The sequence below is a fragment of the Brachionichthys hirsutus genome, chromosome 16, assembly GCF_040956055.1.
Source record: "Brachionichthys hirsutus isolate HB-005 chromosome 16, CSIRO-AGI_Bhir_v1, whole genome shotgun sequence".
NCBI classification, from domain to species: Eukaryota; Metazoa; Chordata; class Actinopteri; order Lophiiformes; family Brachionichthyidae; genus Brachionichthys; species Brachionichthys hirsutus.
Genome location: NC_090912.1, coordinates 723,292 through 738,053, shown reverse-complemented (window position 1 = coordinate 738,053; position 14,762 = coordinate 723,292). Strand labels below are relative to the sequence as shown.

The 14,762-nt window shown below is 56.5% G+C and overlaps 2 protein-coding genes across 2 annotated transcripts; one reads left to right on the top strand and one right to left on the bottom strand.

Moving 5' to 3' along the window:
- Nucleotides 1-3,671: 3,671 nt before the first annotated feature.
- On the top strand, nucleotides 3,672-6,325 carry LOC137905875 (keratin, type I cytoskeletal 13-like). The gene is made up of 8 exons (XM_068750149.1): nucleotides 3,672-4,231; nucleotides 4,573-4,661; nucleotides 4,913-5,069; nucleotides 5,144-5,305; nucleotides 5,381-5,506; nucleotides 5,776-5,850; nucleotides 5,932-6,077; nucleotides 6,153-6,325. The coding sequence occupies exons 1-8, from the start codon at nucleotides 3,770-3,772 to the stop codon at nucleotides 6,187-6,189; spliced, it is 1,254 nt and encodes a 417-aa protein (XP_068606250.1). The 5' UTR covers nucleotides 3,672-3,769; the 3' UTR covers nucleotides 6,190-6,325.
- A 1,435-nt stretch (nucleotides 6,326-7,760) lies between these two features.
- si:dkeyp-113d7.1 (uncharacterized protein LOC407709 homolog) lies at nucleotides 7,761-9,512 on the bottom strand. Its single transcript, XM_068749712.1, has 2 exons — nucleotides 9,114-9,512; nucleotides 7,761-8,862 (listed from the first exon to the last, which is right to left on the bottom strand). Exons 1-2 carry the CDS (start codon nucleotides 9,510-9,512, stop codon nucleotides 7,837-7,839), a joined length of 1,425 nt encoding a protein of 474 aa, XP_068605813.1. The 3' UTR covers nucleotides 7,761-7,836.
- Nucleotides 9,513-14,762: the final 5,250 nt, after the last annotated feature.

Genomic DNA, 14,762 nt, shown 5'->3' with positions numbered 1-14,762 from the left:
CCCGTGTCTCAATCAGCACTGACGTCCGTCTTTACGTTGGGCTCCAGGCCCGTCCTCCCCACTGGGACGCCATCCAGTCTTCTCATTCTTGCTGACAAAGCAGCGATTGTTCCAAGACAGTAACAGAACCGCGTTGCCATGGGAACGGCGGAGGCAAGTTGAACCCCGCTGCTGGATTTGATTGATTCCAGGTTTAAGGGCTTACGCTTCTTTCAGCGCTCAGGTGTGGCTGCAGCAAGGCCAAAAACAATAAGCCGAGGCCTCGAAGGCAGCCGGGGGGGGGGCGCGGCGGGCGTGACTCAGCGAGAACCACGAAGTCCTGACGTGAACCGCTGCGGCAACGGGCGGAAGGTCGCCGACTGCTCCTCATCGTCAACGGGTACCAATGGAGCTGGAGCCCCTCCCAGAGGTCAACCGGCGAGAGGTGACCTCCTGCTGCGGAAGGAGGACGTCCCTGGTTGTCATGACATCACGCCTCGGGTGCCGTTTAGGCCGAGGTTAAATAAAGGTTAAACGAAAACATTTTAACGGTGGATCTAAAGATGGAGCAGAAGCCGTGAACAACTTCCACTTCATTTCACAAACCGATTCAGTCCATCCCGACCCCGGCAGGGAAGCGGGTCGGCTTCCTGGGCCCGGCCCGGATTATGCAGAACATGTACAGGATCCACACGACTGGATTACGCGGTTCTGCCGAGCGAAAGCCGAAAGGATTCCAGGTTGGATCCAAACTAATCTGCAGAGATTAGCATCCGAAGCTGTTGCAACCCGTCGCTGCAGGTCCAAACGTCCACACGGGGCCTCGGAGCGACGCACACATACCTGCAGCGCACCAATCACAACATCAGGGCGGGGTCAGAGACCTGCGGGGTGACCGCTGTTTCTCGTGGCACCTGCTCGCTGCTCATCAATCAAACCGACGTTGTTGTCGCCAGCTGAACGCGTTTCCTCCCGACGCGGATCTGAACAGACTCTCCGTGGCGTCCGGTCAGAATCCACCCGCTTGAGCAGAACCACAACGGTTCAGATGATTGATCTTCGTCTTCGTCTTTGTGAGCAGCAGCACGGCTGAGGAAGAGTAGCACAGACGCAACGTTAGCGTTGAGGCTAGCAAGGGAGACGCACATGAGGTACTGTGGTACCGCATGAGGACGTCTGGAGGGACAGAGAAGTATGTCAGAGTAGTTCAGGACATGTAGGACAGCAGTGAAGTGTGCAGTAGGAGTAACAGGGGAGTTTAGGGTCGAGGTGGGATGCACCAGGGACCAGCTCTGAGCCCCTTTTTGTTGCCATGGTGATGGATAGACTAACAGATGAGGTGAGACAGGAAGCTCCTCTGAATGTGATGTTTGCAGATGACATTGTGATCTGCAGGTAGAGGAGAATCTAGAGAAGTGGAGGTCTGCTCTAGAAAAGAGAGGGATGAAGGTGAGCAGGAGTAAAACAGAGTACATGTGTGTACATGAGAAGGTCCCCGGGGGGGGGGGGGGCAGTGAAGCTACAAGGAACAGACGTAAAGAAGGGAGAGGACTTCAGGTACCTCGGGTCAACAGAGTGATGGGGACGACCTGATGGACCACCTGCAGCTCAGTCTCATACTTCTGAAGTTCTGTGAGGAATGTCTCTCGTCCATCACCTGCCGGCGTTAAAATGAGACACGGAGTTGGACGGAGGGGACAGAAAGGGGTTGAAGTATTGACCACCCGAAACTGTCCCCGATGTCAGAGTGGTCTTTCCTGCTAGTTAAAGGACGCGGCAGATGGACTCTGTCAATGTGGACTTTCAACTCCGTCCCTCGTCTCTGGCCCAGTTTGACATTCAGGCAAGAAGATCTCGAGGACGGTCCAGGTTGAAGACACCGGAATGGACTGTTGACCCTCCACGCTCTCAGACCACGTCGGTGTGACCAGTTGAGGTTGAGGTTGGGAGAACATCCCAACTCCACACAAAGTGAAGCAACAGCGCTACCCACTGCGCCACCGTGCCGCCCCTGATCTGACGGTACTTGGCGTATCTGAAAAGCCAGAAGGACCCCGCCCATAAAGGGGGGCTCTCCGAGTACATCCATCCTGTAATTATTCGTTCCGTCTTAAACAAACTCGCGATGACGACCTGTCAGATCTGACAGGAGGATCAAAGCCGGTCCTCTTGGACACAAGCCAAAGAAGCTTTGAAGACAAACCGCCGGGAGGCGAGGGAGTCCATTAAGTGATCCTCAGGAGACAGCGCTGAACACCTGAAGAAGGTGGAGACGGAAAGGGGGGGGAAGGGGGGGGTCAACAGAGGACGGATACTCAGGAGTCCCACTGCGAGAGTTCTCCGGAGTTTGAGTTCTCCGGAGTTTGAGTTCTCCGGAGTTTGAGTTTTCTGGACTTAGAGTTCTCCGGAGTTTGAGTTCTCCGGAGTTTGAGTTCTCCGGAGTTAGAGTTCTCCGGAGTTTGAGTTCTCTGGAGTTAGAGTTCTCTGGAGTTTGAATTCTCTGGAGTTTGAGTTCTCCGGAGTTAGAGTTCTCTGGAGTTTGAATTCTCTGGAGTTTGAGTTCTCTGGAGTTTGAGTTCTCCGGAGTTTGAGTTCTCCGGAGTTAGAGTTCTCCGGAGTTTGAGTTCTCCGGAGTTAGAGTTCTCCGGAGTTTGAGTTCTCTGGAGTTTGAGTTCTCTGGAGTTAGAGTTCTCCGGAGTTAGAGTTCTCTGGAGTTTGAGTTCTCCGGACGGTGAAGATTCATCTTAAAAACCTGGAGTCCTGGACTTTGCCGTACGACTTGTACCAGGACCAGGAAGAGCAGCGCCAGTAGCTCAGTCCGTCGGGGCTTGGCTTGGGAACCGGAGGCGGGTCACCGGAGCGGACCCCCCTAGGCCCGGTGTCCTTGAACAAGGAACCGAACCCGTAACTGCTCCCAGGGCGTTGCAGCATCTCTCTCCAGCTGGTATCTACGTTAGCGGTTAGCAGCTAATAGCGGTTAGCAGCTCGATGTCTCCAGACTGCAGAGCCAGCCCGAGTTCTAGGAGCTCGGAGATCAACCGCCACGAGGCAGAAACCCGACATGACACCATGGTCACCATGACGACGGAACCACCCAACCATCAGCCGGAGGCGTTTTCTCTCTGAAAGGCGAGCGCTCGCTGCCGGGAGGCTTTTCATTGGGAGGCAGCGCAGCGCGGTTCTGTAGCAGCCAGGGGGCAGAACCCAGAACCCAGAACCCAGAACCCAGAACCCAGAACACGTACTGGTGTTCTGTGGGGGGGCAGAACCCAGAACCCAGAACACGTACTGGTGTTCTGTGGGGGGGCAGAACTGGCTCCGAGGTCCAACGCGATGCTTCATCCATGAAGGAAGTTCAAACGGCGGCTTGGCCACGCCCCCGGCGCCACGCTGGTCAGAGCCGTCTCGACCCCCCCCCCCGGCTGAAGGTGGATCTGGTTTCTGCAGGAAGCCCGATGGAACCAGTTTGGCGACTGCTGCAGCGTTTTGTTTGTAGAACACCTGCAGTAAAGAAAACTGCAGTAAGATAGTTCAAGTACACGCATACTATAGTACTAGTTATTGTACTGCGTTCCATCCTGGTGGGCGTGGAGCATCGACCGCGCCCCTCACCTGGTGGCTCATCCCACCTGAGGGCCTATAAGAGGAGACCTGCTCCTTCTCTCCTCACTTCTCTCCTTCCCTGGAGCAGACAGACACCTCCTGCACCTCCTGCTCCTCCTGCACCTCCTGCACCTCCTGCACCTCCTGCACCTCCTGCTCCTCCTGCACCTCCTGCACCTCCTGCACCATGACGACCTACATGAGCTCGCAGAGCGGCATGTTCGGCGGCGGCGGCGGCGGCGGCGGGATCAGGTCGGGCTACGCAATGAGCTCGCAGAGCGTGATTGGAGGAAGAGGAACCGACCGGAGGGCCTACTCCTCCGGTGGGGGGGGCTATGGCTACGGCGGTGGGATGGCGGCGGGTGGCGGGTTCGCGGCCGGAGGCGGGTTCGCGGCCGGTGGGGGGTTCGCGGCCGGAGGCGGGTTCGCGGCCGGAGGCGGGGTGGAGAGCAGCATCCTCTGCAATGAGAAGGCCACCATGCAGAACCTGAACGACCGCCTGACGTCGTACCTGGACAAGGTGCGCAAGCTGGAGGAGTCCAACGCCGAGCTGGAGCTGAAGATCCGGGGGTTCGTGGAGAACCGGGCGGGGCCGTCCAGCCGGGACTACAGCGCCTACCTGGCCACCATCGCAGAGCTGCAGGACAAGGTGAGTTTCAGAGAGAGTAAAAAGCACAAATAAAAATATTCGGTTCATTATTAAAGTAGAAAAATACAAATAAATGCTGACATGACAAAGTGACGCGTGAACGAGGATCCCAGAGGTCGCAGTGACGTCCAGGCGTGAACCGGCCACGCCCCCGTGAACTGGCCACACCCCTGCTCACCTGAGATGAGCCAGCTCGCCCCGTTCTGTTTGAAGGATTTGATTAAATGTTTTATTATTTTGCGGATGCAGTTTAGTTTAATAAATAAACACCCAATAAAACATCAGTGAAAAGCGCTGCAGGTGTGACGTCATCCTGTTAAGGCGCCGATCTGTGACGTGAGTTTCAGATCAAAGACGCCGTCATCGCCAGAGGGCTGGTCATCCTGAACATCGACAACGTGAAGCTGGCCCAGGACGACTTCCGGACCAAGTCAGTGACGCGCGGCTCGCCCCGCCCCCTCCCTCCCCCCCGCTCTTTGTAGGGTGTGCCTGTTAAACCCACCTGAACACACCGCGCCCTCTGCTGGCGGCTGCAGGAATGGCAGCAGCTGAAAGTGTTTCATCTGAAATCTAATATTTGCTCTGATATTTATTCCGGTAGTTCTGTTTTACCGTTCATTCCTTTATATCGCCGTGCCGCTCGGGCCCGACTGACCCGGCTCTGATCCGGACCCCCCCCAGGTACGAGAACGAGCTGGGCATGCGTCAGTCGGTGGAGGCCGACATCGCCGGCCTGAAGGTGCTCATGGCCGACCTCGGCCTGGCCAAGAGCGACCTGACCATGCAGATCGAGTCCCTGCAGGAGGAGCTGGCGTACATCAAGAAGAACCACGAGGAGGTACGGAGCGCCCCCAGGAGGCCCGGGGCCCGCCGACGACGTCACGGCGTCACATGACTGACCTCCTCCTGCAGGATCTGCTGGCGATGAGGGACCAGATGAGCGGTCAGGTGAACGTGGAGGTGGACGCGAGCCCCCGGGCAGACCTGAACAAGGTCATCACCGAAATCAGGGAGCACTACGAAACCGTCGCCGCCAAGAACTGCAAAGATCTGGACAGCTGGTACCAGAACAAGGTAGGGGGCGGGACGCCTCGGCCGGAGAGCGACGCCCGTCTCCGCCCAGGTGACGTTAGCTCCTCCTCCTCTCAGGTGGAGGACATATCGCAGGAGATCGCCACCACGCAGGAGACGATGAGCTCCAGCGTGTCGGAGGTCAAGGAGGTGAAGAGTCAGCTGCAGAATCTGGAGATCGAGCTCCAATCACAGCTCAGCATGGTGAGGTCACAGCAGCCGTCGATGCTAAGCTAACGCCCCCAACCAGCGGCCTCCTCTCCGGCTGGAGTGGTCACGTGTTTAGCTTCATCCAATCAGATTCTAGATCTCCACGTTCAGCGGCGTCTGAGGACGTTCCGTCGTCATGGCGACCAGGTTCCGGGCCGGGCTGGCTGGCTGTGCTTGAGGAGCTTCCTCTCTGATCAGTGACTCAGCGTTTTCAGGCCCAGACGCAGCGGACGTTCTGATTGGCCCGTTTCCTTCCGGTGCAGAAAGCGTCTCTGGAGAACTCGCTGTCCGACACCAACAACCGCTTCGCGCTGCAGCTGCACGCGTACCAGACGCAGGTGAGCCGCTCTGCAGGTGAGCAGCGCTGCCCGGGCCCCCGCCTCTAGGACCGCCTCTGACCCGGAACGTGCCGCTCGCAGGTGAGCAGCATGGAGGAGCAGCTGATGCTCCTGAGGGCCGACGTGGCTCGCCAGACGCAGGACTACGAGGAGCTGCTGGACATCAAGACCAAGCTGGAGCTGGAGATCGGCGAGTACCGGAGGCTGCTGGACACGGGAAGCAGCGGGTGAGAGGGGCGGGGCCTGCAGGAGGCCGCTTCAGGTCATGTGACCGTTAATAGCACGTCTCTCACCGTCCTCAGGGGCAGCGTCCTCCCCGGCGTCGAGATCACCACCTAAGACCCGGGTCCGGCCGGAGACCAGGACCACGTCCTTCGTCTTCGTCCTTCGTCCTCCGTCGCTCTCAAGTTTGTGGAGGGAAAACTGAAATCCCCCCCCGACGGTCGGAGTTTCAAAATAAAAGTCTGACCTCTCCTCTGAATTCTCTCTTTACTTGTTTCGTTTGGACGTTGACGACTTTTTAGACAGACGTCCCTTTGTTTAGAGATGAAAGGACAAACAAGTAAACGTTTTAGACAGACGTCCCTTTGTTTAGAGATGAAAGGACAAACAAGTAAACAACAGCTTCTGATGAAGAGGCAGGATCGTCTTCCTCACCTCAACCAAACACGACATCTAAATGTTCCGTCAGGAATGCGTTTGAATGGTTGACCCGGGGAAGGAACCCGTCACGAGGTCGACGCTCATAATTACCGCAGCTCTGACGTCGCTTGAACGCAGCACGGAGGAAATGAAAGCAAACGGAGGCGTGTCATCAGTTTAATCAATCTTCCAGTACAAGCTGCAGCACTTCTGCCTGTGCTGCCGTTTCTTTAGCGATCATCGCCGATAGATTTGGACACAGTGAGCGATCCGGAGGGGAGGGGCTTGTTGGGTTGTGCTGATGCGTTTTGGTCCCGTTGGGCTTTTCAACACCGAAAACCGACGCGACTGAAAAGATTTAAAGGAATGTGGACGACAGAAAGATCAATACTGGTCAGCGAGTACCCACCCCTCTGAGGAAAAAAATAGAGCAAGTACTCCAAAATAAGTACTCACTCGATTGGCAAAAGTACTTCAAGAAATACTGCGGACTGAAGCAGGGCCCCGTTTACTGAAGAGGTGGCTTCAGAGCTGTCGTCTGGATGCAGGGGCAACAAGGAAATGCCCCCCCCCCCCCCCCGTTCACAGCTGGGGGGCGGGGCAACCTTTACTTCCTGAACTGAACAGAACCCTGGGATTGGACACGGCGGCTCCCTGAGCAGCTTCAGAACGCTGCAGGAAGTCGGCCATTTTTAGAACGTCACAAGAAGAAAATTCAAACGCTGGGCGCTCTCTGGCGCCACACAGTGGACGAAAGAATCGTTTCAGCCCAGGCGGGCGACCAAGCGGTTGGTGACTGAAGCTGACCCACTAGCCTTTAGCAGGATCCAGCGGCTACTAAAATAAAACTAGTCAGGATTGATCATCTCGTAACAAATTGATTATCAATATTTTTAAAGCATCGATGCTTCATTAGCTAATGCTAGCTCGACTGCTGCTAGCCCATCTAGATCTAGATCGCCATGGTAACAGACCCACACCTCACCAGGAGGAGGTCCCAGTGACTTAAAGCATCCATTTTGTGCGCGTTCATCGTTTGGCGGTATAAAAACGACTTCCTGTCGCCGGGCAGCTTCAGTGAACGGGGTCCCGGTCCGCTGCTGGTCTGGTTCAGTAAAAAAATAACAGTTATAAATCAAGTATTCATACTCGATTAGCAGTATTTGTGCTTATTAAAGTACTCCAAAATAAGTGCTGGGACGTGCTGCACATCGACCGACCACGCCCACACGCAGACACTTGCATCAGAGCAAATCAGTCGCCCCGCCCACATTTACAATGCAAAAGAGCACAAAAGGTATAAAAGCGTATATATGGTATTTGTTAAAGAGTAATACTTTGTGTTCAGCTGCTGTCGCTGCCCGTGCTGCTGCCGCTCGCCGTGTCCGCCCGCTCCCGCTTGTGGATCTGCTCGTGGGCTTTGAGGTGCCCCGATTGGCTGAAAGTCTTGGCGCACTGCGGGCAGGCGTAGGGCCGCTCGCCCGTGTGGATCTGCTGGTGCGCCTTCAGGTGGCCGAGGCGGCCGAAGCTCTTGCCGCACTGCGTGCAGCCGAACGGCCGCTCGCCCGTGTGGATCTTCTCGTGGGTCTTGAGCACGCCCGAGTTGCTGAACGTCTTCCCGCACTGCGAGCAGCTGAAGGGTTTCTCGCCCGTGTGGATCTGCACGTGGTTGCGGTAGCTCGTCTCCTTGCTGAAGCTCTTGCCGCAGTGCTGGCAGCAGAAGGGCCGCTCGCCCGTGTGGCTCAGCTGGTGCGCCTTCAGCTCCTTGGATTGGCCGAAGCTCTTGCCGCAGGCGGGGCAGATGAAGGGCCGCTCGCCGGTGTGCAGCCGCTGGTGCGAGCGCAGGTCGTCGGCCTTGGTGAAGCCTTTGGGGCAGTGGGCGCAGACGTAGGGCTTCTGGCCCGTGTGGATCAGCTGGTGCCGCTTGAGGTTCCCCGCCTGGCCGAAGCTCTTGCCGCACTGCGAGCAGGCGTAGGGCCGCTCGCCCGTGTGGATGCGCTGGTGCGTCTTCAGGTTTCCCAGCGTGCTGAAGTTCTTCCCGCACTGCGTGCAGGAGAACGGTTTCTCCCCCTGCATGTTCCGCGGCTTCCTCACCGTCGGGCCTTTGGTCGCGACGACCGAACCGCCGCCGCCCAGCGCCGCCGCCTCCTCCGCCGGCAGCAGCTCGTACAGCCCCGCCCCTCCGAACGCAGGGTCCAGTTTGGCCGCGGTGTCCATCAGCAGGGAATCGGGCCGCAGCTTGTTCAGCTCGGTGCGGAGCTCCGCCATGTGGATGGACTCCAGGCCGTTGGATATGGCGCCGGACTCGGTGTAGTAGCACTGCAGGTCCACACGGTGGTCCGACTTGATGAACTCCAGCGTGTCCGTGACCTGAAGGGAGCAGAGAGCCAATCAGAGCTCAGTTTCGGGCAACAACACCGAGACGCCGGACGAGGCTGCGGACTATTTCCTGGAGCCTCAAACACTCCCCAATCGAGTTATTGAACAGGATCGACTGTGATTGAGGGGGGGGGGACATCGAGTACCGCGATAGCGTTAATCAGAACCGCTAACGGGCCGGACCGGAACGCTCGGCCAGCTCGCCATGACATCATCTCGCTACGCTCCGGGCGGCCCGTTACCTGGGAGAGATAGTCAAACACGGAACTCGGCTCGTAGTGCAGCTTGTAATCCGGCTCGTTGACGTCGGCGTGGTGGAAGTGGTCCAGGTGGTCGCCGTGGTGACCGTGATGCTCTGACTTGATGTAGTCCAGGCCGCTGATCTCCATCTTGATCTGGTCGTGGCCCAGCTCGGCGGTCGACAGGGGCTGGATCTGAGAAAGGTCCACGGTCCGGATGGGGTCCAGCTCGCAGTCCTCCGGCTCGCTCTTCACGCACGGAAGCATCGCCATCGGCTCGGCGACCTCCGCCGCCAGGGAGCCGAGCGGAGGCGTGGGGCAATCGGAGTCCAGCGGCGGGGGAGGGGAGCCGCAGTCGGGTGGGAGGCAGAGACTCAGGCAGTCCGTCTCTAAGTCTGTCATGGTGAGGGGCGGAGCCAATCCTCCTCACCTCCGTCTGGTTCAACACCTTGAATAGCAACTGAAGCGAAGTATTCCTTCTTCTCCTCCTGCTCCTCCTCCTCCCTCTTGGATTGGTCTACAGGTCCTGAAGGAGCAGGGGGGCGGGGTCACCCGTCGCTTACACCCTGTGCTGATGTCACCGCCCACACCTGTCTGGGAGGAGCCTGCAGAGAAAAGGTGAGACGACATCAGTCGGGCAGAGAAGCCTCAGCTGCACAGATTCAACACAAGCCCCGCCCACTCTTTTGGCAAGGTGGACCCCCGAGGTCGGTTCCTCAGGAACGCAGAGTCAGTTCCATCTGGGGAACCAATGAGCAGAGGGCGGGACTGAAACCATAGCAACCTGTCGTCGGACTTTAAACGGGCAATAACGTGCTCCTGAACGTGACATCATCAGAGCTGCTTCTGGACATATTGATCGGATCGGTGTGATCAGAATGGGAGGACGACTAGGACTAACCCGAACCCGGTGGGACTAAAATCAGGTTAGCGTCACTAAATGTGATTAAAAACGTTAAAAAGTAAAGAGGATGACTGAAATAGATGTTCGTCACATTTCAGCCAGCCTCTGGTGTCGATCTGGCGCAGGAGAGGAGTCCAACATCGGACATGATGGAGTCACTCCTCCTCAGAACGGCGGGTTCAAGTCTGAAGCTCACCGCGGCGGAGGCGGGCTGGAGTCCCGACCAACTCCGAGGAGCGCCCCCCCACGGCGAAAAGTTTAGAGTCCGGCTGGCATCAACCCCGGTTACCGTCAGGCACCGACCCTCCCCCAAACAGGCCGGGGGGGTCGCGGTTGAAGTGACTACCTGTCTGCTCAAACACCCAGGTAGCCTTCTCAACTCGCCACGCAGCCTCGGCACATTGATCCCTCCCCCCTCCCCGGGATGGCGCTCCGTCCTCCCGCTACTCCTCAACGCCCTCCGCTCGGTAGCGGGAACTTTTACTGCGGTTGTCGGAGCAGAAACTCCTTCTGACAGAGGAGGGACGCGGTACAAAGACAGGGCAGGATGCCACGGCTAGCTAGCTAGCTAGCAGCTAGCGCGCTAGCTAGCTAGCCAGTGGCCATCTTGTTTATCACGCGAACGTCGTTCAGAGCCCGCTAAAGCTAACTAGCGGGGCTAGTAGGTGTTAGCACGGGGTAGAAAGTGAGAGCGAGGCGGGGAGGAGACGCAGGCAGAGGAGGGGTGGGGGGCACGGAGAGGCTCGCCTCCTCCGCCACTTTTTTTTTCACGCAGCGGGGAGCGTCCGCTCAAAAGAGGGCAGCCGTGTCCGATTACGAGCGGACCGTCAGAAAGAGGCGCCGGAGCCGGAGCCGGCTAGCGGCTAGCAGCGGGGACGGCGCTACGTTACCTGCGGGTGCTCCGGTTCATGGCTGGATGTCCGCGGCCCGTCGCTCGTAGCTAACTCCGCCGGACCCGCCACGTCCACCTCGGCAGAGCAACCCGCCGCCTCGCCTCCTCTCCTCTCCTCCCCTCCTCTCCTCGCCTCCTCTCCTCCCCTCTTGTCACTCACCAGTTCAGCTCCCTCCTTCCTTCCTGCCCACTGGCGGCTCGTGCGCGTTCCAGCTCAGGCGGGTATGTGGTTGCCACGGCAACCGTGGTAGTGCTAAGCATTTTCGCGCGCGCAGATTCGCTTCGGTTGCGCGAGCGTCCACGCGACACTTTGTTGTGGAATCAGGAGCTCGCGTTGTTTTTGGGTGCACGCGCGCGCTTGTGTTCCGATGAATAAATTAATGAATGAAGAGAAGCGGCACGTGCCCGCTGATCCGGGTCACAGGGGTCAAGTAGCGATTCAATGACGTCACAGAAAATGTAATATTCATCTATTCCATTTATATAAATAATGTAACAAAATTTAGAGATTAATTTGCGCTGATATTTAATTTTCTAACTGCTCTGTCATTTTTCTTTTTGTCTCGCACGTTTAAATATTTAATATTTTAATAATATTCTAGTTTGTCTGGAGGAAGAATGAAGCTGATCGACCCCCCCACACACACAGGAAGCACGGGGGGGGGGGGGGGCTGCTTTGCTTCCGGGTCCAATAGAACCTTGCTGCCTGGAGAGAAGGAAACGCCTCCATTGATCCATGAATTTAAACATTACATCACTTGAACGGCTGCTTTTCTTCCTAAAATGTATTTTTTATTTTCCTTTTTGTTCCTGCAGCAGAAACTGAACTGAAGACTCGCCAGGAAAAAGAACATTTATTGGTTCCGTTTGAAATCCAACACTAGAACCTCACAGCGGAGAACGGGGAATGGGAATGCAGAACAGTCAGGCAGGAGTTTGAGCTTTCAGTTCTGGAGTTCCTCGTTCTTCTGGAACATCTCAATCGAGTTATTGACGAAACGGTTCTGATCCGTTTCACACCGCGCCGGTGCGAACGGGGCTCCTTCCAAACCGAGATGAACGAGCCGGTTCGCCGAGATCGTACACAGAGCAGAAATACGAAAAGTAAAAAAACAAACATCAAATTCCGACAGTCTCAGTTGTCACAAACATTTGAAGAAAACTATTTGAAATGAAAACACAGCGTTAAAAACAATAAAACCTCCTTTTCATTCCGCACTTGTCCTGAAAGAGTTCCTCAGAGTGTTCCCTGAGGAACTCCTGAGACGTTCCCCAGTGGACTTCCAGAAACAGCGGAAGGCTTCTCTGAAGGTGCAGGTCAGACACAGCGACCTCTAGTGGAGCGGTTTCACACTGCGACCCACCGAGTTCCTCCGTCCACAGACAGAAACCAATAGAGGTGTGACGTCACGCGTTCGGCTACTGAGGTAACGAGGTTTGTGCGAAACAGGAAATGAGGTACAAGCCGTGAGGATGAAAGCGGTCGAGTGACTCAGACCCAACTCGAACCCGCCCGATTTAAACATCCAGCTTCTTGTTTTTTTGGCTAAACAAACGTTTGCTTCATAGCGCTTCATTTTTTTTAGTTCAGACAAATAAAACAGATCTTTGCTACGAAGTTTTCACATTTAGAAAACACAAAAATGGCTGATTGTTCGCGCCAAAGCTTCACAGAGCAGAAATACGAGCAGCAGTTAAACGGGACAAGCAATCTGAAACGACGCGTTTTCATTTCAAACATTAAACGTGAAGGAATGAATCATCATTTTAAGAATTTCATTTGTTCAATTTGATGGAAAATGAAACGTAAAGAAAATGATCAGTTCCTGTTTGGCCTCGTTAAAACGCCGTCAGAGAAGATTCTAACTGGCTGGTTTTATAGATTAATACTTACATTAAAGCTCATTTATATTTCTGGCTGATAAACAGAAGCTCATTTCCACAAAAGTCTAAAAACTTTCTTTCTTTTTATCCATATAAATGACAATAAATTCCAAATTTTGACTTCTGTTCTTGCTTCCAGTCGCATCAGATTCACGGATCAATCGTTAGCCTGTCGAGGAGGCTCCTCCTTCCTGTGGGAAAACCGGAAAGGACGCCAACCCAGACCGGACGGTTCCGAGCAGACGTGAGGAAGGAGAGAAGGAACCCGCCTCAGATTTAAATACCTCCATTCTTCTCTACGCAGAGTAAAAACTGCACAAACATCCGGAGGATTTTACAATATTCTGAAATTCACATTCAGAGTCAAAAACAAATCGGAGACACGGATGTCGTTCCGTACGAGCCGAAGAAGAATCCTCAGAATTGTTCCGAAAACCGGACGATAATCCGAAAGTCGCAAAGAAGAAAAAACATCCACCGAAAGCTCCACTGATCGGAACCCGCTCCGGTTCCGATCAGTGCCGGGTCCGGGTCAGAACCCGCTCCGGTTCCGTTGCGTGCCGGGTCCGGGCGTGGCTCTGAAGGCGAGTCGCCGAGGAGAACCTCTTCCCGCACTCAGAGCGCGGCGCCGGCGCCGTGACTCTGACGATGCGCCTTCAGGAGAGACATCCGACTGAACCTCCGACCGCACTCCTCACACTCCGACCACGCCCTCCTCCTCCTCCTCCTCTGCAGGAAAACAGGCGGGAAACTACCTTAACGCAGTAAAAGTACACAAGAAATACTTCCAGGCAGAAGAGCAGGAACATTCCGTAGTTGCAATACCGAAAGTAAAAGTACTCGTTCTTCAGAGTAATCCTCCAAACCGGTGTATCTTACCTTCCTCCCTTTGTCCTCCTCCTGCTCCTGCTCCTGCTCTTCCTCCTGCTCCTCCTCCTCCCTGGTTGCTAGGGGCGTTAGGCCGGTCCAGCCGGTAACGTCAACTTCTTCTCGGGAGTCGTCGGCCGCCAGAGGAGCCGGCGGTTCGGCGGCGGCGGCGGCGTCTTCCTCCAGCAGCTGAGACGGAAGAGTGAGGAGGCGATGAAGCATCGAGGCAGAGGAGCGCCGGCGTCCTGGAGGGAAACGGGAACAGACGATAAAGAGGACCGCCTCCTCGCCGCGGGGAGAGGTGGGTCGTTGCCGCGGCGCTCACCTGTCCCGCCGCTGCTTCCTCCTCCTCCGGCGGCGGCGGCGGCGTCCGGAGACAACACCTCCATGTCCTCCAGAGGGGTCCAGCGAGGGTTCTGCTGGGGGGAGGAGGGGAGAGGCTGCACCAGCTGAGCCACGCCCCCAACCAGACTCCGCCCACCCCCTCCGTCCTGGAGCTCTCTGACTTCGCTGCAGCACTTCTGACCGAAGACCTTGTCCAGGACGGGAACCCAGTCATGAGAGACGGACAGAATGGGGGGGCGCTCAGGGCCTAGGGGGGGGGAGGAAGAGGAGGGGAGGAGGAGTGGAGGAAGAGGAGGAAGACAATGATTTAAAGTCCAACCAGAAACAATCTTCTGAATCGTGTGAGAAACGCTGCTTGTCCACCGAGCGTGAGAACGGGGGGGGGGTACAGACAGTAGAATAATGATGCTGCGGGGGGGGGGGGGGGCTCCCCGGTCCCCTCCCAACGTACCGGGACTCTCCTCCGGCTCTTTGGGCGCCTTCTCCCGGGGATCTTCAGGCCCGCTGCGAGCCACCAAGTCGCTCTCCGACCTCCGACTCCCGGCTCCTCGACCCCCGGCTCCTCGACCCCCTCTGTCGGAGCTCTGGCCCAGCCTCTCCTCCAGGAGCTGCTGCTCGGCGTCCATCTTGGTGAGCTCCAGCAGGAGGTCATCGAACGACGCCTCCACGATCTTCGTCAGCTGACGGACAGCGAAGTCCAAGACCCGCCCCATGACGGACTTCAGCTGCTCTGTGGGGGGGGGGGGGGGGGGGGCGTGGT

Excerpts from the sequence above, each read along its gene's own strand:
- LOC137905875 (XM_068750149.1), top strand. The coding sequence starts at position 3,770 with ATGACGACCTACATGAGCTCGCAGAGCGGCATGTTCGGCGGCGGCGGC. Across the intron at positions 5,306-5,380 it reads ACAGCTGGTACCAGAACAAG|GTGGAGGACATATCGCAGGA; the intron begins GTAGGGGGCGGG and ends TCCTCCTCTCAG. Across the intron at positions 5,851-5,931 it reads TGCACGCGTACCAGACGCAG|GTGAGCAGCATGGAGGAGCA; the intron begins GTGAGCCGCTCT and ends TGCCGCTCGCAG.
- si:dkeyp-113d7.1 (XM_068749712.1), bottom strand. The coding sequence starts at position 9,512 with ATGACAGACTTAGAGACGGACTGCCTGAGTCTCTGCCTCCCACCCGAC. Across the intron at positions 8,863-9,113 it reads TGTTTGACTATCTCTCCCAG|GTCACGGACACGCTGGAGTT; the intron begins GTAACGGGCCGC and ends TGCTCCCTTCAG.